General features: G+C 42.0%; 2 protein-coding genes across 6 annotated transcripts in view; both read right to left on the bottom strand.

Moving 5' to 3' along the window:
- The window catches only part of EXOC2 (exocyst complex component 2), a 164945-nt gene extending 137966 nt beyond the window's left edge, over positions 1–26979 (bottom strand). For 3 of the 4 annotated variants that reach the window (XM_017850353.1, XM_017850351.1, XM_017850352.1), the window contains exon 1: positions 26908–26979. The gene's annotated coding sequence lies outside the window, so the exon portion shown is untranslated. Of the gene's footprint in view, positions 1–24587; positions 24662–26907 lie in introns of those variants that run through there. The other variant, XM_017850349.1, reaches the window with a different exon arrangement.
- Positions 1–26997, bottom strand: part of HUS1B (HUS1 checkpoint clamp component B) — a 35475-nt gene extending 8478 nt beyond the window's left edge. Inside the window, exons 1-2 of one of the 2 annotated variants that reach the window (XM_017850354.1) lie at positions 26908–26997; positions 24588–24661 (exon numbers count right to left, since the gene is read on the bottom strand). In XM_017850354.1, the coding sequence (XP_017705843.1) occupies positions 24588–24643 (56 nt within the window). In that variant the 5' untranslated portion in view covers positions 24644–24661; positions 26908–26997. The other variant, XM_017850355.1, reaches the window with a different exon arrangement.
- Between the last annotated feature and the right edge of the window lie 568 nt (positions 26998–27565).

Raw genomic sequence — 27565 nt, 5'->3', positions numbered from 1 at the left:
AAAAAAAAAAAAAAAAAAAAAAAAAAAAAAAAAAAATTCTTCGAACATAATGACAATAATGAAACAACCTATCCAAACCTCTGGGATGCAGCAAAGGTGGTGCTATGAGGAAAATTCATAGTTCCAACCACCTGTATCAAAAGTCAGAAAAAGCACAAACAGATGCTCTAAGGCTACACCTCAAGGAACTAGAGAAACAAGAACAATCCAAACCCAAACCCAGCGGAAGAAAGGAAATAACCATGATCAGAGCAGACTTAAATGAAACTGGAAAAACACCAACAAAATACAAAAGATAAATGGAACAAAAAGCTAGTTCTAGGACGCTGAGGCGGGAGAACTGCTTGAACCCGGGAGGTGGAGGCTGCAGTGAGCCGAGATCATGCCACTGCACTCCAGCCTGGGCACCAGAGCAACACTTTGTTTCAAAAAAAAAAAAACAAAAGCTGGTTCTTTGAAAAGATAAATAAAATTGACAGACCATTAGCATGATTAACCAACAAAAGAAGGCAGAAAATCCAAATGATCTCACTAAGAAATGCAACAGGAGATATTACAACTGACACCACTGAAATACGAACGATCCCTCAAGGCTACTATGAACACCTTTACACACATCAACTAGAAACCTAGAAGAGACGGATAAATTCCTGGGAAAATACAACCCTCCTAGCTTAAATCAGGAAGAAATAGATGTCCTGAACAGACAAATAACAAGCAGCGAGACTGAAATGGTAATTTAAAAATTACCACCAAAGAAAAGTCCAGGACCAGAGGGATTCACAGCAGAATTCTAGCAAACCTTCGAAGAACTGGTCCCATCCTTTTGACACCATTCCACAAGACAGAGAAAGAAGGAACCCTCCCTAATTCATTCTATGAAACCAGCATCACCCCAGTATCAAAACCAGGAAAGGACATAACCAAAAAAGAAAACTACAGACCAATATCCCTGATGAACATAGATGCTAAAATCCTTAACAAAATACAAGCTAACTGAATCCAACAACATATCAAAAAGATAATCCACCATGATCAAGGGGGTTTCATACCAGGGATGCAGGGGTAGTTTAACATACACAAGTCAATAAATATGATACACCACATAAATAGAATTAAAAACAAAAATCACATGATCATCTCAACAGAGACAGAAAAAGCATTTGACAAAATTCAACATCCCTTTATAATTAAAACTCTCAGCAAAATTGGCTTACAAACGACATATTTAATGTAATAAAAGACATGTATGACAAACCCACAACCAACATAATACTGAATGGGGAAAAGTTGAAAGCATTCCCTCTGAGAATGGGAAAAAGACAAGGATGCCCACTCTTACCACTCCCCTTCAACAGTACTGCAAGTCCTAGCCAGAGCAATCAAACAAGAGAAAGAAATAAAGGCATCCAAATCAGTAAAGAGGAAGTCAGTCTGTCACTGTTTGCTGAAGATATTATCATTTACCTTGAAAACTCTAAGGACTCCACCAGAAAGCTCCTAAAACTGATAAAAGAATTCAGCAAAGTTTCCAGATACAAAATTAATGTACACAAATCAGTAGCTCTTCTACACACCAACAGCAACCAAGTGGAGAATCAAATCAAGAACTCAACCCCTTTTATAATAGCTGCAAAAATAAAATAAAATACTTAGGAATATGCCTAACCAAAAAGGTAGGTCTTTCAGAAGACCTCTACAGAGAAAACTACAAAACCCTGCTGAAAGAAATTGCAGATGACACGAAAAAATGAAAACACAACCCATGCTCATGGATGAGTAGAATCAATATTGTGAAAATGGCCATACTATCAAAAGCAATCTACAAATTCCATGCGATCTCCATCAAAATACCACCATCATTCTATACAGAATTAGAAAAACAATTCTAAAATTCATATGGAACCAAGAAAGAGCCCACATAGCCAAAGCAAGACTAAGCAAAAACAACAAATCTGGAGGTACCACACTACCTGATTTCAAACTATACTATAAGGCCATAGTCACCAAAACAGTGTGGTACTGACACACAGACCAGTGGAACAGAATAGAGAACTCAGAAGTAAAGTCAAACACGTACAGCCAACTGATCCTCAACAAAGTAAACAAAAACATAAAATGGGGAAAGGACACCCATTTCAACAAATGATGCTAGGATAACTGGCTAGCCACATGTAGGAGAATGAAACTGGATCCTCATCTCTCATCTTATACAAAAGTCAACTCAAGGTGGATTAAGGACTTAAACCTAAGACCTGAAACCATAAAAATTCTAGAAGATAATGTTGGAAAACCCCTTCTAGACATTGGCTTAGACAAGGATTTCATGACCAAGAATCCAAAAGCAAAGACAGTAAAAACAAAAGTAAATAGCTGGGACCTAATTAAACTAAAGAGCTTTTGCATGGCAAAAGAAACAGCAGAGTGAACAGACAACCCACAGAGTGGGAGAACATCTTCACAATCTGTACATCTGACAAAGGACTAATATCCAGAATCTACAGTGAACTCAAACAAATCAGTAAGAAAAAAAAAAAAAACACTCCCATCAAAAAGTGGGCTAAGGACATGAATAAACAACTCTCAAAAGAAGATATACAAATGGCCAACACACATATGAAAAAATGCTCAACATCACTAATGATCAGGGAAATGCAAATCAAAACCACAATGCGATACCATCTTACTCCTACAACAATGGCCATAATCAAAAAATCAAAGAATCAAAAAACAGTAGATGTTGGTCCGGATGCGGTGAACAGGGAACACTTCTACACTACCGGTGGGAATGCAAACTAGTACAGCTGCTCTGGAAAACAGTGTGGAGATTCCTTAAAGAACTAAAAGTAGAACTACCATTTGATTGAGCAATCCCACTACTGGGGATCCACCCAGAGCAAAATAACTCAATACTCAAAAAAGATACCTGTGCACATGTTTATAGCAGCACAATTCACAATTGCAAAATCGTGGAAAACCCAAATGCCCATCAATCATTGAGTTGATAAAGAAACTGTGGTATGTATATATGATGGAATACTATGCAGCCATAAAAAGGAATGAATTAACAGCATTTGCAGTGATGTGGACGAGATTAGAGACTGTTATTCTAAGAGAATTAAATCAGGGATGGAAAACCAAACATCGTATGTTCTCACTGATATGTGGGATCTAAGCTATGAGGATGCAAAGGCATAAGAATGATACAATGGACTTTGGGTACTTGGGGGGAAGAAGGGGAGGGAGGTGAGGGATAAAAGACTACAGGATATAGTGCAGTGTATACTGCTTGGGTGATGGGTGCACCAAAATCTCACAAATCACCACTAGAGAACTTACTCATGTAACCAAATACTACCTGTATCCCAATAACTTACAGAAAATACAAATAAAAATAAGAGTCAAGAAATTACAGTCATCAAGAGAAATCCAGTCTGCTACCTATTCGTGTGAATAAAGTTTTATCAGAACACAGCCACATTCATTTGATTCCATGTCATCTAAGGCTGCTTTCTCACTAAAAGAGTACACCTGAGCAATAGCAACTGAGACCTCATGGCCAAAAAATACTATATTGCCCTTCACAAAAAGAGTGTGCCAATTCGTTAGGTGCTGGTCAGTCAGCATCCTTTCTCCCAATAACATTCTCACATGAAACATTTTCAGCTGTAACTCCTTAATTTTCAGATGTAGAAGACACTTCTCTTATTTCCAGCACTGGTATTTTCCTCCTATTGACTGGAATATATCAGAAACTAGGAGGAAAAGTCAAAGCCACTGGAAAATACGTAAAGGCATCTTCACCATGGGAGTCATACTGATGCAAAGCTGAGCAAATGATTCAAATGTTACTAATGTTTACAATAGGAATTTCAAAAACTGTTCGGCATCCCTTCCAGAAAATTTAGGTCTATTAAATTATTATTTAGAATTGGGAAACTTGGTGCTTTGCTGTTCTGTTTTGGCACTTTACAACCTTTTTTTCTGAGCAGTTTTATTAAGTTTACAGAAAAATTAAATCGAAATTAAGAGTTTCCATCTACCCCTTCGCTACCAGTCCCTTCTGTTTCCTCTGTTATTAACATCTTGCACTAGTGTGGCCACTGTTACAACTGATGAGCCAATACTGATGCACCATTAACTAAGTTCCACAGTTCACATGGGGGCTCTTTGTGTTGTACATTTTATGAGTTTTGACAAATGTATAACTTATAATTGCATGTATCCAACATTACAGTATCATACGGAATACTTTCACTGCCTTAAAAGTCCCATTTTCCCTCTTCTCTTAGCATAGCAATTATGTTAAAAAACAACAACAACAACAAACAAACGTTTTTTCAGTGGCTACCTTAGAGTTTGCAATATGCATTTGTAACTACACCAAGTTCACTCTCAAGTAACACTTTCCCCATTCATGGATAGTGGAAGTACCTTATAACAGTATTCCCACTTTCTTCTTCTCATCCCTTACAACACTGGTGTCATTCATTTTAATTATCTATAAGCTATAATCACCATACGTTTTGTTGCTGTTATTCTTCAGAACAAACTGTTGTCTGTCAGATCAATAAAGAATAAGAAAAACTAAGACTGTATTTTACCTTCATTCATCTACAATGCTCCTCCTTTCTTCGTGTAGATCTGAGTTTCTAGTCTACATCATCATCGTTTTGTTGTTTTTGGATGAGTATCTTTTAGTGTTTCTTACAAGGAAGGTTTACTGGTAACAAAGTTCCTCAACTTTTGTTTATCTGAGAAAGTATTTCTCGTTCACTTCTGAAGGATAATTTCATTTGTATACAGAATTTGACGGTGATAAGTGTGATGACTGGAAGAAGAGATACCCAGACAGCTGAGCTGGTAAAGCATTATTTCTCGGTGTGTCTGTGAGGGTGTTTGGGGAAGTAACTGGCATTTGAATCAGTGGACTGAGTAAGAAAGCTCTGTCCTCACCCATTGTGAGCAGGCACCCCAAAGCCGGTTGAGGGTCTTGATCGAAAAGGCAGAGAAAAGGCAAATTCTCTCTTTTCTGGAACTGGGACACCCGTCTTTTCCTGCTCTTGAGTCACCAGAATGCCGTGGTCTTCTGAGCTTTGGATTCCCAGGCTTATACCAGTGACCCCCACCCCCAGGTTCTGAGGCCTTTGGCCTCAGACTGACAGATACACTGTAGGCTCCCCGGTTCTGAGACCTTCAAACTTCGGCTTGCCAACACCTGTCATGGGACTTCTCAGCCTCCACAGTCATGTCAGACAGTTCCCCTAATAAATTCCCTCCCATCCATCCATCTGTCCATCCATCCACCCACCCGTATCCTGTTGATTCGGTTTCTCTGGAAAGCCCTAATACACTGGGTTTTTTTCATTCAGCACTTTATTTCACTTCACTCTATTCTTCCTCGCATGGTTTCTGAAGAGACATCTCATATGACTCTTATCTGTGCTCCCCTATAGTAAGGTGCTTCTTTCAAGAGTTTCTATTGGTTTTTGATTTTCTGCAATTGGAATAGGATATGTTTGAGTGTAGATTTTTGGTATTTGTCTTGCTCCATGTTCTCTGAGCTCCCAGGATCTATGGATAGTTGTCTATTATAATTTTGGAAAATTTTCAGGCATTAATGCTAAAGTCATTCCCAGGAAGAGACTCAGCCATGCTGTGCCTCTATCATGTCTCCCCTACAGTCCTCTCATTGTTTCCCACACTCTTTTCTGGGTGATGCATGATTTCTCCCTCTGTTGGCCTCCAGCATTCCAGAACTTAATTCCTCTGCCCTACCTTTTCAGGTGAAAGAAGTGCTCTTCTCATTGCCTGCAGAGCCCTGTGCTCACTGCTGAAATCTGCATTCTGCTGTCATCCTCAGCATCAGGTCTCTCAACACCCATCCCACCTGCTCCTTAGCCAACTAGCTTCCACCATCCACTCATTCAGTCATCACTTTCTGTAGGAAGCTACACCTTCCCTCACCTCACTCCCCACCAACCTAACCTCCCTCAGCCCCAGGCTGGATTAATTGCACCCCCTCTATACTTATCTCTACCATTCAATCAGTAAAAGGAGAGATAAGAGTGGTCTCTTGGGATCTACGAGTAATCGGTCCTGGGACATTCTGTGGTTACCAAAATCTGGGGATTCTCAGGTTCCCTACATAAAATTGCACAGTATTTGCATATAACCCACGCGCATCCACCAGCATACTCTAGATTACTAATCATCCCTAGATTACTTACAATACACAATACAATGTAAATTATCAAACTGTACTGTTTTTGTTATTTTTTATTGCTGCATTGTTTTTTCTGAATATTTTCCATCTGTAGTTGGTTGAATCTGTCCATGCAGAAACCATGGATATGGAGAGCTGACTGCATTTCTTTATTACCTACGTGGTGCGAGGCACATGAAGGTGCTGAATAAATGCTTACGAATGAACCTCTAACTGGTATGTCTGCTCCTCAAGGACAAGTATTACCACCTGCAAACTGTCTGCATCCCGCACCTGGCTGATCTCCTGCACCATGTCCTTGGACTCCATGGAGCTCAGGATCTTCCTGCTCCATGTGAAATGCAGCAAGCACAGCTTGAACTCCCCACATTCCAACTACATGCCAGATCTTTCCAGCCAACCTGAACACAGGTGTCTGTGGAGGGAGACAAGGAACCTCCTGTGGTCCCCTGCCAGCCCTGAATGTTGCTAGAGGCAATGGCTGAGGTTATACATTCTGGCAAATTCTGCTGGTCCTAACCAAAGCTGCCCAGTACGAAGGGAGTCTCCTTTGGAGGACACACCCTAGGAACAGCTGATTCTGTCTGGGGTTCCACCACTGCTGCTAGTGCTGTGGGTGGAGGGGTGGCCACAAGGCCATGCTGGAGGCTGTGCTGGGCCAGTCTTCATCTCCAGGGGAGGCCGAGCACTGGCAGCACTTTGACTCTTCTGCTGTTCTTTCAACCTGACTCCTGATCCTCCTCAAGCCATTGACTTTCTATTAGAGGAAAAAGAAAATGTGGGAAGAGCAGGCTCGCTGCTTTGGGCTGGCAGAGACCCTAGGCTCTACCTGGAAGGATGGAGAAAGACTGCAACAGCTGCTGGGATCGGCTAAGGAAAGGACTTCACAGTGATGGTGTGGCCCTCCAGCTGACGTGTCCGGTAGCCCATTAATGAGTCCAGAATTTCCCTCACATGTAGCCCAAGGACAGCATTAACTCAGTGTGCCAGGGGTCCTTGGAGTCAGGGAGTGGCTGGATGTAGTTTCAGTTCCTCTTCATAGCCCACATTTATCCGTGGGTCCCTCATGATTTCCTGTGAAGTGCCTCTCTTACTGGGTTTGGGAGCAGGAATTTCTTTAGGGAGCAGGAATATTCCATAGACATGTAAAGGGAATGTGGTATATACCTGCTTGGAAGCTCTGTAATAGTTCTGTCCATTGTAAGACAGAAACCTGATGACCACTGACCACTGCATAGAGACTCCCAGGCTGCCCACATCCACTGCAGAGCCATCGTACTTTTGCGTATGTTGCCTACAAGAGTTCCGGGACAGTGTAAGAAGCACTGACACAGAAGTTATCTACCCTGTTGCCAAAGGTGAGCTTGACGTTAAAGCCAAAGTCTGCAAAACGTGAAGTTCGGTTCAGCGTCCACACTAGCAGGTTCTTTGGCTGTATGTCCCTGTGCAGGATCCCCTTCTGGGGGCAGTACTATCTGTTGGATTTTGCCTTGGGCCAAAAACTTAGGCAGAGCCAGGGACTAAAACAAGTGCTTGGCATTTTACAATAATGACTCCTACTGAGGTCATAGAAAGAAATGGACCAATCACAGCTGAGGATAATACACTGTTCTTCATTTTTGGTCTGAAGAGACTTTTTTTTTAATTAAAAAAAAAAAAAAAAACAGGGAGGAGGACTTCCAAGGGACTTTCTGTTTCACACAGGTTGAAAGCTGGATCAATCCCTTTTCATGTGGCCAAATTAAATCCAACCAGAAGCCTTCTCCAGTCAGTCTGAAAATCTGTAATTTTGACTTTTAAAAACTCATAGTGTCTACCCTGAAAATATTCAATTCCTTTCTCTTTAATCTCCGAATGATTGGTCTCAAAATGATGCCACAACTCCCATCACATAAGAAAATGTTCTGTTGCCTAAGACACAATAAGGTAACTATTAACATCTATAGAGCTGAGGGTAAGACACATTTTCGTTTCTTATTTAGAGTTTTGCCAAGTGTCTGGAATAAATTCCTCTTTTCCATGAGTCAGGGAACTTGCTACATCCATTGGGGTATCTTTAAATGTAGAAGTTGCAACTGTAGGTCAAGAAAGTAAGTCTTTTTCAGCCAGGCACAGTGGTGCAGACCTGCAGTCCCAGCTACTTAGGAGGCTGAGGCAGAAGGACCACCTGAGCCCAGGAGTTCAAGAGCAGCCTAGGTAACATCATGAGACTCCATCTCAAAAAAAAAAAAAAAAAAAAAAATTAAGCCTGGGCACGGTAACTCATGCCTGTAATCCCAACACTTTGTGAGGCCAAGACAGGCAGATCGCTTGAGGTCAGGGGTTAGAGACCAGTCTGGCCAACACGGCGAAAGCCCGTCTCTGTTAAAAGTACAAAAACTAGCCAGGCATGGTGATGCACTCCTGTAGTCCCAGCTACTCGGGAGGCTGAGGCAGGAGGATCACTTGAACCTGGGAGGTGGAGGTTGCAGTGAGCCGAGTCTGGGTGACAGAGTGAGACTGTCTCAAAACAACAACAACAACAACAACACTGTATTTGTTTTTTAAGCCAACAATTCATTACATTCCACATCCATATCATTCAGCATCAACGGGGGTGTGGGTGCTAGGCATGGTGCCGGGGGCCAGGACCTGAGGGGAAGGAACCCAGAAGCACTTCATTTATTCCTTCTCTAAAACTCCTCCTTGAATTTTTCAGATTCAAGTACTTGATCTATATCATTTTGCTTCTCTCTGAAGAACAAGTTTTAACATTTTAACTTACTAGTTAAGGCAAATCTAATGGCAATAAATCTCCTCAATTTTGTCTGGAAAAATGTTTATTTCTCCTTCATGTCTGAAGGATAATTTCACTGGATGAGGAATTCTATGTAGGTGGGTCTTTTTTCCTTACTTGCTTGCATGGTTGCTGAAAAGAAGTCTGATGTAATTTCCATTCTCGTCTCTCTTTATGTAAGGTGTCCATTTCATCCCTAACCCCAGCCTCCTTCAGTACCCTTCAGTATTTTGTTTTGTATTTTTCTACAGTTTGAATACAGTATGCTAAGTGTCGATTTTTTATTTTTTATTTTATTTATTTATTTATTTATTGGTACTTTCTTGCCTACTGTTCTCTGAGCTTTCCAGATCTGGGACTATCATTAATTACGAAAAACTCTCAGCCATTATTACGGCAAATATTTCTTCTGTTCTTTTCTTCCTTCCCCTTCTTGGTTCCCACTACACATATATTATACTTTGTGTAACTGTCCCACAATTCTTGGATGTTCCATTCCATTTTCTTCAACCTTTTTTCTCTATTATAGTTTCTGAAGACTCTACATTTCTTCCAGTTCACTGATTCTTTCCTCAGCCATGTCCAGTCTACTGATGTGCCCATCAAAGGCACTCTTCTCTTCTGTAAGTTATTTCTACCATTTCTTTTCTATTCCTTCTTCAAGTCTCCATCTCTCTATTCACATTACTGATCTGTTGTGTGTTATCCACTTTTCCCATCAGCGCCCTCCGCACGTAATCACAGCTGTTTTAAATTACTGGTTTGATCATCCTAACGTCCTCACCACATCTCAATCTGGTTCTAATGCTCGCTCTGTTTCTTCAAAATGGGCTTGATGTCTTTAGTTTTTGCCCTGTCATTTTTTGTTCAAAGCTGGATATGCTGTATTGGTTAAAGCAACTCAATACTGGTTTCCCACAGAAATTTTCATCCCAACTAAGAAGTATCTGCTCTGTATCTGCCTGTTGTCTCTCTTATTTGGGGGACAGTAGTTTACCCTGTGACCTCAATTTTCCGATGGATATAAGAAAAGCAGCTGATTTTCAGTTTGTTTAGCTTTTTCCTTATTGTGAGGATTAGAGTGGTGATCTCCAAGCTCCTTACGTCTCAGACCAGAAACTGTAAGAGTTTTGTTTTCAATATTTACATAAGTAAGTTGCAGTCTTATAAAATTAAAGTACATTTTACAAATTACTAAGAGCTTTAGTGCATGTGATCTAAATGATAAGGTAAATTTCATTAAGTTTGTAGACTCTGTTTTAAAATTCACGACCGGGCGTGGGGGCTCACTCCTGTAATCCCAGCACTTTGGGAGGCCAAGGCGGGCAGATCACTTGAGGTCAGTAGTTTAAGACCAGCCTGGCCAACATGGTGAAAACCATCTGTACTAAAAATACAAAAAAACTAGCCGGGCATGGTGGCGGGCGCCTGTGATACCAGCTACTCAGGAGGCTGAGGCAGGAGAATCACTTGAATCTGGGAGACAGAGGTTGCAGTGAGGCAAGATTGCGCCATTGCACTCCAGCCTGGGTGACAAAAGTGAGACTCCATCTCAAAAAAAATTCACATTTATCAAAGAAAAAAGATAACAATACAATTGTCTTTTATTTGCACTGGTTAGTGTTCCATTAAATTAGTACCACTGAAGCCTCAACAGTATTTGGCTCAAAAGTTAAGCTATGAAACTGCAGCAGTGGATAGTCATATATTTCATTTATTCAGAAATATAAAGTACACTTTTTAAACTATCTGGAAATAGAAAAGATCTCTATTTCTTGGAATAAGATTCCTTAGGGTGAGGAGGAGCAAAATTTTTCTAATAGTACAGATTTGGAGATCTATGTTTTCAAAAGTACAGCCTAGTGCACCAAGGCCCCATTTACTAGATGCCATCAGTAACGAGGGGTTCTGCCTCGAGGAAATCTCCAAACAAATCAGACTTACACCGCAAAACTCAAGAAACATATATAAATTTTTACTATGCTGGCAGGGATCTTTCTCATCTGTATTTGCCTTCCCAATATGAAACACAACTGAACTTGAAAATATGATAATTAAAAAGTATGAAATACTGCCAGAAATACCAAAATGTGACACAGAGACATGAAGTGGGCACACACTGTTGGAAAAAATGATGCTGACACACTTGCTTAAACACAGGGTCACCACACACTTCATTTTGTTTTTTTTTAAACAAGCATTATCTGTGAAATGCAGTATCTACAAGGCACAATAAAGCAAACTGCAACCAAGCGAGGTGTGACTGCAAACTCGCCAAACTCCTCATAATCCAAAAACGAGCAACTGAGAACTACCAACACATTTAATCAAATTTTACATTACTATGCTTGGTTCAAAGAACAACAGAACAAACTCTGAGCTAGAAATTAAGCGAAAATACCAAATTGATTATAATTCACGTGCAATTAGCCAAATTTGAATCATTATACCAAAATAGATAAGGCCAAAATGAGTTTTTTATTGCCATGATAATTACAGAACAAGTGGTTCCAAATGAATGATAAAGACTGCTGACATGATTACTTCCTTTCCCTCAATAATTCTATAAAAAATAATAAAGACAGAATTTGTTGAGCCTTGGAAATGGCTTATTTATTTGTTCTTTTAGCTAGCTAGCCTTTGGGTCATGTTTCCTCAAAAAAGTTCACGTACTCGGTTAAAAAACATTACCTTGTACTAAATATGAACTGTGAACACTTATCAAAGCCTTGCAGTAATAATGAGGGTAAGCTATAGTGGAAAAAAAGAAAATGTGCAAAACACAATAATTTCAAAAATTGCTGGGAGAAATGAGTAAGCTACTGTAAAGGCTTTCTCTCATATTCTTTTCTAGATCAAATTCATGCCTCTTCTCCTTGGCAATAAGAAACTACTGTACTGATCTTTTCTCCTCTCTGCTACTAAATCCTGAAGCTGTGGTACAAAAAGGCCTGGCCCTTGTATTAACCATGTTTGTTTGTTTGTTTGTTTTCAGTGCTTTATGATGCTTTGACATTTTGGAGGCTGTGGACCAGGGAAGGGACTGCCCCTCTGAGAACTGGCTAATTCCCAGAGGTCACAAACTACTTGCCTGGACTGAGTACCCATCTTCAATTAGGCTCCTCCAGTCAGGGACACTGCCCCCAGCCCTACATACCCCGGGTGCCAGCCAACTAGGGACCATTCCTACAGCCCAGAGCCCTCCAAAAAATTATTCAAATGATCCAATCCTAAACTCGCTCAGCTTGCCTACCCTGCCTGGCCATTCCTTCCTGTGAAAACCACAACAAAGCGTCTGGCCCATGCTTTCCCCTCGCTCCCTCTGCCTCCTGACCCACCCCCAGTGCTTCCTGTGGGATACGGCTTGCCCACCTTCTTGGAACTGGGAGTAACACAGTTTTCAACAACAATCGTATCCTGCTCTGTTGGCCTCACCCTACCCAGATGATAATAAAACCTACATTTTAAAAGTCTTCCCTTTTCAACCTTTCTGAGCCACTGTGACTCAATACTAATTCTCCCTCTTCACCAAAAAAAGAGACTCTCAGGCTGGGGGTGGAGGAAACAAAGCAAAAAACATTTCGAAATTCTCAACTCCTTTAAGTACTTTAGGGGGAACTGGTCATGGTAATAGCATTGTTTTTTGCTTCTCTTTTTGTTCATTTATTCAAATCATCAAGGAAGGTCAGTGAATGTGTGCACTCAGGAGTGCTCGAACAGATGTGTTCTCCATTCTAAAAGAAATGGGTGCCACATCAACCCATTGCTTCAAACCTCTTCAACATTACGGAGAGGACAGGTTCATCTGGGGACTCTGTGGTTTCCCATATTATACTTTATGGGGATTCTAACCCCTTCATTAGTGGGTTAAAGTTTTTGTGTTTACTGCACAGTTAGCATTTGAGGTGGTATATGTAGGAATACACATGGCTCTTGCCTTTATTTAAAATATTTTTCAATATAAAATCAGAAACAAGACAAATTACATTAGGACACAACTAGTCATCCATCAACAGATAATATAACTTAGATATTAAGCAAACATCGATGACTTATCCAGGTCCTTTTTTTTTTTGAGACGGAGTCTGCCTCCTGGGTTCAAGCAGTTCTCCTGCCTCAGCCTCCTGAGTAGCTGGAATAACAGGCGTGTGCCACCACGCCCGACTAATTTTTGTACTTTTAGTAGAGACGGGGTTTCACCATGTTGATCAGGCTGTTCTCAAATTCCTGACCTCGTGATCTGCCTGCCTCGGCCTCCCACAGTGCTGGAATTACAGGCGTGAGCCACTGTGCCTGGCCTTATCCAGGCACTTTTCTATGTTCTTGCCATGCAATAACTTTTAATTCTCAAAACTCCCCTATGAGGATGGCTCATTAAATACTTTGTCCAATACTCCACAACCAATAACTATCACAGCAGGAATCACATCCAGGCAGTTTGCCTCAGGGGCTGTGCTTACAATCACTCTCTCTCTCTGTCTCTGTCTCTGTCTCTCTCTCTCTCTCACACACACACACACACCCTCTTCACGTTGTCCTTCACATATGAAAAGGGTCCCCCAAAAGAACTGTTTTCCCGGAAGTGCCTGCCTCCCTGACCAGTTCTTCAGTGTGACCATGAGCATGCAATGAGAGATGCTACCTGGCACGAAGGACGTGACCAACAGTGTTTGATCGGTGCCAAGTGGCCTGACCAATAGCGGGTAAAGCACGCTGGGGTCATTAACACACTTTTGCCAGACAAATCCAATTGCTCAGCTATGGAGAGGCAGAAAAGACACTCAACCAAGACTCAGAAGCAGAAATTCAAACCCTAACATATGATTTATTCAGGTCCCTTTAATTTCTATCAGTTTTCTCATCTTAAAACAGGAATAATAACTAAATTCACAGGAATCCTGTAAGGATTAAATGGAATCATGTGTACCAAAGATCTCTGCAAACTTTAAAGCCCAAAATAAAAGTAACATAGTATTGCTACTATTCACGCATCAAAAACTAACTGTAAATGAATTCGTGGGCCAGGTGGGTCATCGGCTGTGCTGCCATGCCAGAGACTGGGGGAGCAAGGAGGAGAACGGCCTTCAATTATTTTAAGGTAGAAAGTATTTTAGTTAGAGAAAATAGAGAAACATTTTAAGATTTGTGCTGCATAACTTAAGAAAGATGAAAGCAGCAGGCAGAGAGGCCTGACACAAAACAGTAACAGTACACACCGTGATGATCTCCCAGCACCAGGGCACGGGGCTCCAGGGCAAGTGGGGAAGGCGCTTCCTTAAAGCCACAGCACTGCAGTACGTACCACGGTGGGAAAATTCCAAACACTGATGATGGGCTGTAGTCAGGACAGTCAAAGATTAAGCTGAATTTTATTCTAAACAAACAACTGCTTTATTTTCTTGCCTCTTAATTTTTAGCATATTAACTCCAATCCCAGAAATGTTTCAGTCACAGTCCAAAAGCACAATGTTCTTGCTTACATAACTTCAAACATCTATACGGTTAAAGAATTCCTGGTGATTTGAAAAGCCAAACATACATATAATCTTAATTATATATATATTTAAAAAAACCTAGAAGAACATAAAACAAGTGCATACTACAGCTGTCGGGGTGGCAGGACAACATCTGGCCTTGAAAGAAAAATCTCAACGGTGAGCACACTAAGTTCTTGGCCATAAAGAAACACACACCTTCTGTAAGTTACCAAATAAAAGACAACAACTCTAAAAGCCAAACAGGAAGTCTGCAAAAATATTCAAAATGTCAAAATACAAATAACTTTATTATATAAACAGCTGACAAACATCAATCCAGAAAACACCAAGAGCTTCAAAAAAAAAAAAAAAAAAAATAGAGACGGTATAAGCTTATAGTTCACAACAGAGGAGATGCAACCAACCAACCAACATATGGACAAAACCCAGCCTCGGAGAAACGCCAACTGACACGGAGGTTCCACTGCCGGCCTATTAACAACACAAGCTATTTAAGATGATCTGAAAGGATCATCATCGTCAGCTGATTCTGCACACAGCTCGCACGCGTCGCCGGCAGCAGCACAAACGGTTCCAATACTCTGAAAAATAATTCGATCACATGCGCCAAAGCCTTCGCTGTGCTTCCGCACTTTGACTCAAAACGTATTCTTGAAGGGTGAACGACGACTGACGTCATTCAAACCATGAGGACTGTTACTAGGCATGAAGATTCCCGTGACTGCAAAAACGTATGACAGCAAGGGGGGGAAACAATGGAAACATCCACCAAAACATCAGTACAATGTGAAGGTTCAGTCAAGGAAACATTACGCAGCCAGCGAAACATTATGAAGAACATGCGAGACCAAGAGAATGCTTACAACAAACTAGTAAAATGGACATATGTCTAAATAAACAGGCAGATAGGTGTGAATAGACAGATGTACAGAAAAAGTTTCTAGAAGGAAGTATTCTAAAATGCCAAACGGTTTTATTAACAAGGGTATGATTATTAGAGATTAAACAGCTTGTCAAAAATCGCAGCTATTAAGTGAAAGAGGTGGGATTCAAAACCAGGCCCTTGCTCTATGCTATTCTCCGGATGACTTTTTTTTTTTTTTTTTTTTTAGTTTTTATTATGGAAACCTTATATATACATAAAAGAAGAAAGACTAGCATAAGGAACCTCCAAGTTCCCATCACCCAGCTTCAACATTCTGTCTCTTGTTTTAGCTGCCTCTCCTCCTCAACACACTTTTAGGTTGTTTGTTGAGGGAGCTCTTTCAAGCGTTGTATCGTTTCACTCGTAGTAAAGGATTTAGTTTGTATCTCTACAAATGACATTGCGCCCAGTCCTCGCTCAACTTTCCATATGGTCTAAAAGTTATTTTGGAGTTGATGTGTTAGAATCAAGACCCAATCAATGTTTCTATTTAAAAGAAGAAGAAAAGCTACCTTTATACAAACAAGGGCCTATGTTTACAGGAATACAGAGAAAGAGCTAGAAGGATGCATACCAGGGGTGAATTATCCTGAGAATGAGATTGGAGAAGGGTGGAGGGGCCAGGGAAACTGTGTTTTTAAATATTTTTATATTGCCTTCCCTGTGGCAGTAAGTGTGTATACACATGTTTTAGAGATGTAGGTAGGCCTTAGACCACACAGAAAAGCCCATTTCCAGAGCACTGCAGGGCAGCTGCTGGCTGCAGATCCAGGCAGCCGAGGGCCTCCTTAAGAATGCTGACCACATGAGGCTTCCTCTGGCAGCTCTGAGTTATATGCATTTTTTGGGCTGGGGGGTTGCCCATTTCTCCTGTAAATTAACTGTCTTAAGAAAGTGATTATAACAAATAACAGTATCCTTTACATTAAAGAAAAAGGGAAGAAAAAAAAACTACTGTGCCAAGCTCTCTGACAGTCATCTTCCGTGGGCTTGCCTCGCTCGTCGTCATGTTCTTTCTGCACTCCTTGTGTCTAGTCCAGTGCCAGACACTCAGTGAAACGGTGGCTGGGCTGACCGGACCGGCGGATGCATGGGCTCTCTGGAAGGGCTTTTCTTTCTTCTCCTCAACAACGGCAGCAGAGACCTCAAAGGCTGTGTGAAATTCCTGCCATAAGAAGCTATAAGATGTGGCTTCTGAGAGGGGTGTCAGTTAGATTTGTTTCACAGGACAGATGCCATTCCTTGATTCTGTACTGTGTGCCATGCACTGTCTTTTAAACCAATAAATCTGGTCACAATAGCAACTGCCAACACCACTGTAAAAAACCGAGCACCCTAACTACATCCTAAAAGGTTACAACCAACCCGTGACAGTTTCTCTTGATCTTCAATACAATTCACACCAAGGAAAACAATGAGATAAATCCAAATTAACTAAACATCGGAGCAGAACAACTCCTTTCCTATGGGTCACGTTTGGGTGACAAGAGGCCCAGTTCAAATCTGACCTTTAACTGAAAGGCCCGAGAAGTGAAAAGTGTGATATTCTATTACTGCTCCCACACAGAGCTACACGAAATCCAGAGCTTCTAATTTGTAGGTGCAGATCTTTGATGCTGTGTCTCCTTTCTCCCCCACCAAAAAAGTATTTTAAATGTTTAAACCAAAATGAATTTTGCGCCTAACAAATTTTAAAATATTACCAAGATATTCACAATGAAAGCTACCAGAAAACTTGTTTTCAACTATCCTTTAGTCCTACAAAACTACGCCAAAACTCATTTAAGCTTGACTTTTCCATTTAAAAAATCCAGCCATAAAAGAGAATGGGATAGTACTGAGAATAAGTAAAACAATTCTGACTTTTCAGTTCTAAAGAAAAGCCCAAATAAAGGTAGCAATCTTTTTCTTAAAGATAAACCTGTTTTGAACAGAAAAGCATTCGGAAATACGATTTTTAAAGTGCTGTCAAGGCACTGGGGTTCTCTGGACACTCTGCTTCTCTGCGTTTGCAAGAGAATCAACTGCTCTCGGAGGACAGTTCCCAGTTTGGTTACCAGAGAGCAAAACCCTGGTCCTTTTCCTGCTCACTGTTAACTCCTGGAGGATTCTGCCCAGCAAAAGCTAAGGTAGAAATGGAGGGAATCTGTTCAATCAGGATTTATTCACTGAGAGTTCCACATCAAATTTTAAACAACCAATGAGCACTGGCACTGGTGAAACTTCAGAAGGGGTGGGAACAGGAACCTGCATGACAGAGCACTGCAGGAAAGTGCTGATGGCTAACAGCCAGTCACACAGAGGGCACTTCTATCCAACACAAGCCTTGAGTATTCCACAGTTCCTATTAAATATTTCCGAGTTTCTTTTTTTTTTTTTTTTTTTCTGAGATGGAGTCTCGCTCTGTCACCCGGGCTGGAGTGCGGTGGCGTAGTCTCGGCTCACTGCAAGCTCTGCCTTCCGGGTTCATGCCATTCTTCTGCCTCAGCCTCCTGAATAGCTGGAACTACAGGCGCCCGCTACCATGCCCAGCTAATTTTTTTGTATTCTTAGTAAAGACAGGGTTTCTCCATATTAGCCAGGATGGTCTAGATCCCCTGACCTCGTGATTCCCCCCGTCTCGGCCTCCCAAAGTGCTGGGATTACAGGTGTGAGCCACCGCGCCCGGCCCCAAGTTTCTAAAATACAAGTTCATTTCCACACATGATTACTTGACTATAACTATCATTTATCAGTATTTTTTCCTCTCTCTCTCTCCAAAGAATTTTCACTTCCTAGGTAAAAGTCATAGGGTAATGACTAATAATACTATGCATGTATTTTGCCATAATTGACATAAAAGCCACATATATGATTCCACTTATATGAAAGTTCAAAATAGGTAAATCCATGGAGGCAGAAAGTGGGAAAAGATTGATAATGGATTCAGGGTTTTCTTTGGGTGTGATGAAACTGTTCTGGACTTAGATAATGGTGATGGTTGTTCAACTTTGTGAATAACTGTGCTTCAGAATTCCTCTGAACATTAGTTTAACATCATCAGCACCATAAACACAGAACCCCAAAAAATGTAGCACAAAAGGAAATACAAGATGATATCATTTTTTAAAAAGTACCCAGCATGACTCCATTCCTGAAGTCTGATTCCAGATTAGTTGAGGCTAAAGTAAACTAGGGCCAGGAGTGAAAAGGTACAAGGTGGGTAGGAGAAAGCTTTACCCTCATAGTGATGAAAACAGAGCTCAGGTATTGAAACCCAGCATGAAGAGTAGCAAAAAAAGCAGCAGAACAACTCCAAACTCAACAGATTGACCTTGCGGGAAGATGTGAGTGGCCTAGACTTTCTAATCCTTGACAAACATCAATACCACCAACTCCATTCCAACAAGACTGCCAGGAAGACATGAAAACAAAGAAGCTAAACAATGCAAAATCCCAAGTGATATCAAGAGTCTACATATGTTTACTCAAATAACAAAATACTTGACCATCTCAACAAGAATGTTCAGGAGTGAGAGAGGAACAAAATCAAGAAAATATTACTAAGCTATTCATAATAAAAGGATTGGATAAAAAGATATTCTCCTAAATTTATACTATTACGTAAAAACAAAGTTTCATTTGTCTCAACTTGTCAAACCTTTAGGATGAAATAAACCAATATCACTGCTGACAAATATAATAACTATGGTAAACAGGCATGCCAACATCAATGCAGAGTTCCAGAAAAGGTCAAGAAACCAACCGTCAGCTTAAATTGGCTAATTTCATTAAAATTGTTAAACATGACAGGATGTCACTAACTCCGAAGTTCTTTTACATGAGCAAAGTTGGATTAATTTGACCCAAATTTTGTATAATAGCTTTTCCAATTTCCAAAAATACATCAACTTTGTCACTGATCTTGCAAATTCTGCTTTACTTCTCCAGGTCTATCTCAAAAGAAACTTCTCGAAGGCCATAAATCTTAACATAGTGAAAGCAAAATAATCACAGCACTCAACAGTGCCGTTAACATTTCTGAGCCGCGAGGGATTAAGCAGGCAGATGCTATGGAAAGTGCCTGTCAGGAGAGGACAGCGCAGAGTTCAGAACGCACCACAGCTGCGAGGGATTGAAGCTGCTCGCTACAGAATCAAGCTTCGGAGAAACTCTGGGCACAATTCCGGCATCCGAAATAAATTAAAGTAAACAGTATTGCTCTCGCTCTCTTCCACCCTGTTAGCAGCCTCTCGGCTGAGCGGGAGACCACACACTCAGACCACACAGCGCCAGCTGAACTCACTCGCACGCAACGTCTACAAGCTGTCACTCTGCAGCAGCCCAGAGAGGGAGAAGGATGAGGTTAGGGAGGGGAGACAGCACCGCAGGAAGGGGGGAGGGAGACAGGAGAGTCTTCGCTGTGTGCAGCTGGAGAGAGTGATGTGTGGTTTGGAGAAGGGGGCGCGGTGGAATCCATAAACCTCCCTGAGAAAACAAGCTGGTCATGGCCTTGTGCAGTCTTGACCTGTACTCCCCCATACCAATTTAGTAGCTGATGAAGGACTAACAGAGCATCCATTTAACATCAATTAACCTCCTATCCATCACAGGGCAAAAGAGAAAATTACCACTACAAAAGCATTTCACTGAAATCAAGACAAAAGGCCACATTTTCTTATAATTTATACTGTACACTTCAGTAAATACATTTTCCTTATAGATGTACTATATTAATTTTAAACCATCTGCCTCTTTTCCTTTAATGACGCACACATGGATGGATTTGAAGTGTTTTCTGCAACAGAAGTCAGAAAATGTTAGTTCTGTAATTTTCCCATATTTAATATCTCAAATTAAAACTGTGGCACAATTTTAATTTTCCAAAATATTTACTTCTAGAACAAAAGACAGCAAGCTGTTATTTTCACAGAACTTCAGACTAAAATACATAGAAAAAAGCAGTAATAATATAAAGAAAAAAATCAGAAAATGAAACCACCAATGAAAGTAGTTTAGAATCATAAAAGCAGTACTATTTACTATTCAGTAAAGAAGAGTTTCCCTAATTTCAATAGCAGACAAGAAATCTGAACAAAATGAGTGATCACAGTCTCACCTTGTCCTGCTCCCAGATGCTCTTCTCAGCTAGAGAAGGCCAGGAACCGGAAAAATACAGAAGTTCTGACTCACTGAAGACTAGGATAATCTCTACTCAACAGGCTACGGAAGGCCTCATGATGTTAAAACACTATTTCCCTAACAGATCAGACTATAGAAAGGTGATTTTCCCCACAATCATTAAAAAAAAAAACCCTCCCAAACGTCCACCCTTCCCCACATATGACTCAACCTGGCAGCACTGGCATCACCAGGGAACAAATGGAGCAGAATCTCAGTAGCTCTACCTGTCCAGAACCACCTGTCCAGAACCACCTGTCCAGAACCATCTCAGGTCCAGAGGACCCCAGAAGAATGCTGTTGCAGAGTTGCCTAGTGAGTTTCAACAGTAAAGTTAGACAGACTCTCAGGGCACCCTAAAATGTAATCAAAGTAGAGAACTCACCCAATCGTTCTAGAATCAGGCCCAACCTACCCTAAGACAGACTCATCACCACTGGGCTGGGCTGGCCTGGACCCAAAGGGATGGCCCAGAGATATCGGGAAAAGAGTTTGGGAAAATGGTGATTTTCTTCTTCAGTTCTCCGTAAACACAGACTCCACTCTTCCTGAGTGAGATCAAGAGCAAGTTACGTCAGCACTGCCACAAATTCTACCATGTAACAGCACACACTGGGACAAGTCTCAGAGACAGGGTCATGAACTCTGCAATCCAGTTTTCCAAATTAATCATCTTGTTCCTCCTGCTCCATCCCCAAATCATGGTTAACAAAAATACAATCATGCACAGATCTGAAAGAACCCATGGGGTCCAAATTGTATAGAGTTAGGGCCTGAGAAGAGGCTGAAGACTCGCTGGGTCTCAGAAGGGCCATCTGCGGAAGGGAAGGACTGAACAGGTAAGAGGTCACGTATCCTGCTTTCCTGGACCTCTTTCTTTTGAGATGGAGTCTCGCTCTGTCGCCAGGCTGAAGTGCAGAGGGGCTCACTGCAACCTCTGACTCCTTGGTTCAAGTGATTCTCCTGCCTCAGCCTCCGAAGTAGCTGGGATTACAGGCATGCGCCACCATGCCCAGCTAATTTTTTTGTACTTTTAGTAGAGACAGGGTTTCATCATGTTGGCCAGGATGGTCTCAAACTCCTGACCTCGAGATCCACCCTCCTTGGCCTCCCAGAGAGCTGGGATTACAGGTGTGGGCCACCGCGCCCGGCCTCCCGGACCTCTTTTTATCCTTTTTTCCCTTCCCTACCTCTACAAACAAAAATAAATGAACTACTATCTACGGTTTCAAATGAAAGCATATTTGTTTATATATTAATTCTTTTGGGAAAATAATGCAACAATTTAAACCATATAACTGATAAATGACACTTGATTTGTATTTATTTATTTGGGGAATGGGAATAAAGACCTTCCCTCCCACTACAAAGTTCGGAGGTAAGGGATTAAGGGGACGAGAATGTGCTTGAGATGACTAGGAAGCAATACTGGAAGCCAGACAAGTATACAGGGAACGCCTGACCACTTAGCTCTCAGAGCCCCCATATAAAAGACATGCTACATAAATACTGGATTACTCGGCTATTCTCATAAAACAAGCACTGGATTCTGTCTTAATTGGAAGAGTTACTCAGAGGTCTCCTTTATTCCCCAGGAACCATAAAGCCCTCTGCCTTAGTATGCCAAGTCTCCTCCTAGAGGACAAGGACTGTCACGATGTTGCACAGGCAAAGGCTGCAGGTCTAAAGGTGGCTGGACTTCCAACCAATGCCACTGGACATGGATGACATGTCAAAATTGAACCAGGTCAGTGCAAACTCATCCCTCTCCCCCGCCCCCAACAAATAAATGAAGACAGAAACTTCAAAGAAGATACACTACTTACTAGGAAAACAAGAGTTTCACATGAGAGTATAGCATTATTTATTCACAAATCTATTGCCAGTAGTACCCAACGTCCTACTAGTCTATTAGATCTACATGGATAGATAAAAACATTAATTCTTAGTATTTTAGGAAGTATAGTTTTTCAGAAAATATCATGTCAGGGTTTTGTTTTCCCAGAAAGACACACTGCCTGAACAAGATTGAAGAAATCATTATCAAATAATATTCCTTGTTGTTGTTGTTGTTGAGACAGGGTCTCACTCAGTCACCCAGGCTGCTGGAGTGTGGTGGTGCAATCATGGCTCACTGCAGCCTCAGGTGATCCAGGCTCAAGTGACCCTTCCACCTCAGCCTCCTGAGTAACTGGGACCACAGACGTGTGCCACCACACTTGGCTAAATTTTTTGTAATTTTTGTAGAAAACGGGTCTCACTATGTTGCCCAGGCTGGTCTCAAACTCCTGGGCTCAAGCTATCCTTCCACCTCGGCCTCTCAAAGTGCTGGGATTACAGGCATTGAGCTACTGAACGTATCCTCAAATAACACTTATTTCTATCTTTACCTAGTCCATCAATAAGATTTGTGATGCAATGACTAGTCACCCAGATCCTCAAAAGATGACAGTGTTGGACTCCTATACCCCAGAAAAACAGATACACTAGGGCTGTGATAAGGAAACATCCTTGGATTTATTCAGTCAAATAAATGTCTACTATACACTTGCTACGTCCCAGGCACTACCCTGAGGAAATGACAGGAACAAGATTTTGTGACCAGGAGCTCAAGAATGACTTTGGTCTTCAGTAGAGTGATCGTAGCTGAAACCAGACAGCACTGGGATGGGTGAGAACTTGGCTACAAACAACTATTTTAAGAAATGTGGCTGGAAAGGGAAAAAGAGAGGAATTTTAAAAGGGCAATGTGAAATCAAGGGAGGATTCCACTTTTTCTGTTTTGCTTTATTGTTGTCTGTCTCTAAGCACGCTTAAAGGCCAACAGAAGGAAGCCTTCAGTAAGACATGCACACCTGAGTGAAGTCCTCACAAAGGCAGGGGCAGATGGGATCCAGAGTCCGGGTGGAGGATTGGTCTTAGCATAAATACAGCCTCTTCCACTGCGACTGGGGGAAGAGGAACAGTTTTTGGCAGAAGCTCCTGGGATTCTCCACTTGCGTCTCTGTTATTTATGATGTAGGTGGCAAGACCACTTGCTAAGAGTGTGTGAAAAGATGAGAGGTTTGAAAAGTGTGAAAATGCTGGAAGTACATTCTGCAGAGATCAGAAGCGGGTGCTGACAAGGAAAACTCTGGAAGATTCCGTGATGGCCCCGCAGAGCTGGTGACCATGGATTTACAGGGGCACAGATCTGGATACTGTGACTTCCCCAGCTGGCCCCAGCAACTCAGGTCAAGCATTACAGGAGGCAGAGAGTTGAGACTGCCCAAGGCTGAGAACCCACCGGGCGGCTGCTACAGAAGAACAACGACACAACCGAGCACACTGGCATGACTGTGACTGAAGACCACAGAAGCTCCTGATAGGTGCAATGGGTGTGAGTGAGACTGAGAAAGCGGAGAGACTAGAAGCAAACAGTGGGAGGCCTGCACTTTGGATTTCAGAAGTGGACCAGCTCCAACACTGAGAGATTTGAGTGCTCCCAGCCTCCAGCACTACTTCTCTGGCAATAGTCGGACCCTCCTCCAGACAGCTCTACTTTCTCCTTCTGTCCTTTCCAGCTACTGTTAGCTTCCCATTGCTCCTCACCACTCCTTGTATAGTCCCTAATCCCCTCTGCACCTTTCTTCATTTGAGCTATCTGGCATGACTTCTGATTCCTGCTGAGACATACATCACATCACTCACATGGGGTTCTCATTAAAATTAAACCAAAGCCAAACATGGCCTTTTGTCTCATCTTGTCTTTTGCTAAAATTATAATACAATGAAAGTTAAATCATATACCCTCCAAAATCACAAAACTTTAAAACAAAAAAAAAGGCCTTTAAAAATTCATCCATGCTTACAAATGAAACTAAGGGGCAGCCTTGTGGAAAGAGGCACTGTTAGCAAGCAGCAAAGGGAAAAAAGGCCTTCGACACTGCACTTGTCTCTGAGTGCTTAAGATGTGCCAGGCACTAGTCTTGAAGCTCTCTGGATCCAGCCTGAGCAGCTCACCTTCTCATAAACTGAAATCCAGTCTTCCCCAGTCCTGTGTCCAGTGCTCCTTCCATTATTGGCACCAAGATTTACTGTGGAAAATGTCACACAGAAAAATTGATAAGCCCAAAAACAAAAATAAAGCAAACTGGATGCTGTATTTTTAATCTGAAATGCTACCAAGGGAATTAAGGTAATGGATGTTCAGGAAGCTTTTGAGCTGGCCTAATATAATTTTCCAGGAAAAAAACAAAAAACAAAAACACTGTCTAACAAATCAGTTCCAAACTCTTCTGCCTGTCAGTCAAGACATAATAGGCACCCATAATCCAAAATGCACTCGCTTACCAGCCTCTGGGCCTTTGTCCTGGCGTGCAGCCCAGGTGGTCACACACCTTCCTTCATCAGGCTCTTATCATCAAAGCTTCCCAATTACTCTAGCCCCAAAGGATCCTTCCCACCTCTCAGCTTCTGCTGGACTTACACGCAATATTACAGAGTTCAGTTCTTAGCTATTCTTTAATTGAGAGGGCAAAAATACCCCTTATGAATCCAGGCTAATATTATTTGATTTTTAATATATGTGTCAGGCATACAGTAAGAGTTGAAGATACAAAAATAATTACAACTAATCCCGATCCAGAATGAGCTTAGTCTTTTACTAAGGCAGGAGTAAAAGACTAAGGCTGAGGCAGGAGAATGGCGTGAACCCAGGAGGTGGAGCTTGCAGTGAGCCGAGATCGCACCACTGCACTTCAGCCTGGGAGACAGACTTTGTCTCAAAAAAAAAAAAAAAAAAATCATAATAATTTCCCTACAATTACTTTTAAGTTTGTGTCTTCATATCAATAATAATTTTAAACTATATAAACATACTCTAAAGCACATGATTAGAAGTCAACACTACCACCATGTGATTTCAGCAGGCAGTCCAGAGGGTTCAAGAACATATTCCCCAGGATCTGAGAACAATTAACATCCTAGTACACTGCTTAGCAGGGTGATCAATGAATGTTATTTCCCAGTTTCAAAATCCTCTCAACAGTGACCTAAAAGTCATCCATTCAATAAACACTTAAGCCCCTACTATGTGGCAGACGCTGGACTAGGAACCCTGGCTAGATTCCAATGGGTAAACTGGAGAATGAGTGGAAAAGTAACCGAGAGGGCACCTCTGTAACCAGCATTTCCTGTATAGCCCAATCTAGCTGCTGCTTGACACTAGAAATTATTAAAAGTTCTTTGCTAGAAGACTATCCATGCAAAATTGTTTCATTACCTACTTCATTTCCCATATGATTCTTACATAATGGCCTCCTAAGAACTTAGCAAGTTAATAATCATCTTTTAGAAAAGTAATACAGTTGACCCTTAAGCAACATGGGTTTGAATGAGGCAGGTCCACTTATACACAGATTTTTTCAACAAAAGTTGCACTGAGTGTGCCTGCATCTCCCACTTCCCCTTCACTTCCTCCATCTCTTCCATCTCTGCCACTCCTGAGACAATCTCTCCTCTTCTTCCTGCTCCACAATCTATTCATGAAGACTATGGGGATACTAACCTTCATGACGCTTCACTTCCATTTCTCTTCCTTGTGATTTTCTTAACATTGTCCTCTCTCTAGCTTACTTTAAGAATACAGTATATAATACATATGCAAAATACATGTAAGTCACCAGTAAGGCTTCTGGTCAACAGCAGGGTATTAGTAGTTGAGTCCTGGGAAAGTCAAAAGTTACATGGAAATTTTTGACTGCATGGGCACCCCTAACCCCAGGGTTGTTCATGGGTCAACTGTAGTTCAAAATGCCATTCAGTACAGGAAATCAAATACTTGACACGAAAAAAAGATCACTTTCTAAAACTTCCAAGAGCTGTTCCAAGTCACACTGGGGGAACTCTGCTTTTCTGCTTAACTTCATTAAGTTTCTACTTAGGCAAACAAGTGAGCATGAAAGTACTAAGCACACATCACCCTCTTTCTATTACTAGTCTGAGCATCACCAACTTTTAGCACAAAAAAATCATCTTTGGGAAGATTCTGGCTTTCAGTTGATTTGTCATTAAAGGAGTCAGTTACACAAAGCACGGGCCAGTATGTACTAACATTCATAAAACATTATTATGCATTAGAAGACAGATCCACATAAGCTCAGAACTAACCTTTCAATATTGCATAGTGCACAGAGATGATTTAATTAAAGTGTGGCTAACTCAGAAAAAAATATTTTTAAGTGTTCCTCGTAAGTTTACTTGCTGATTCACAAACGCATCAAACTTAAAATTTCCCAGACGCATTAGTACGTTGACCTTTGGCAGGTGAAAAAGGACTTACTTCCATTCAATGACGAGCTCTTTCAAGAACTATTTCCTGGACTTACTAAAATGTTTGTTTAACAATCTTGGGATACAGGGTTACGCATCACCAGGCTTCCAGGCTGCCGGTGTGCGGACCCAGGGCCGGCGCGCGAGGCTCAGTGGCGGCCACCACCGGACCGAGGCCCTTCGCCCCAGCACTCGCAGCCGCCGCTCCCCATCTGTAAAATGGGCTCACACGGCAGCGTCGGCCGCGCGGGACCAAGGCCGTGCACGCAAACGCCGACAACAGCGGCCGGCCCCTTTCCAGAGCCCAGGACGGCCGGAGCGGGCTGCTCTCCCAGGCAGACAGTCAAACCGGCCCCGCGTTCCCTTTCCGGAGAAATTCTCCAATCTCCGGAACGGCAACTGCGCAAGGGCGAGGGGCGGGGCCCGGAGTTAGGAGCCAGCGCTCGGCGCCCACGCCCCGCACCGGCGCAGGTGGGGACCGCGGGGCTGGGGACCGCGGGGTGGGCACTGCGGGGTAGACGCGGAGCCCAGCAGGCGGCTGACGGCGGGGATGGCGGCGGGGCTGGGAGCCGCGGGCGGTCGCGGGGCCCTTCAGGTGACCGATGGCGCGGGTGGGCGCGGCTGTCCCTTCACAACTGAGGCCTGAACGGACGCCGCCGGCGGCCACC

The sequence above is a fragment of the Rhinopithecus bieti genome, unplaced genomic scaffold (assembly GCF_001698545.2).
Source record: "Rhinopithecus bieti isolate Rb0 unplaced genomic scaffold, ASM169854v2 scaffold_32012, whole genome shotgun sequence".
Lineage (NCBI taxonomy): Eukaryota > Metazoa > Chordata > Mammalia > Primates > Cercopithecidae > Rhinopithecus > Rhinopithecus bieti.
The sequence above is the reverse complement of the archived record's forward strand: the minus strand, read 5'-3'. Positions and strand labels throughout refer to the sequence as shown.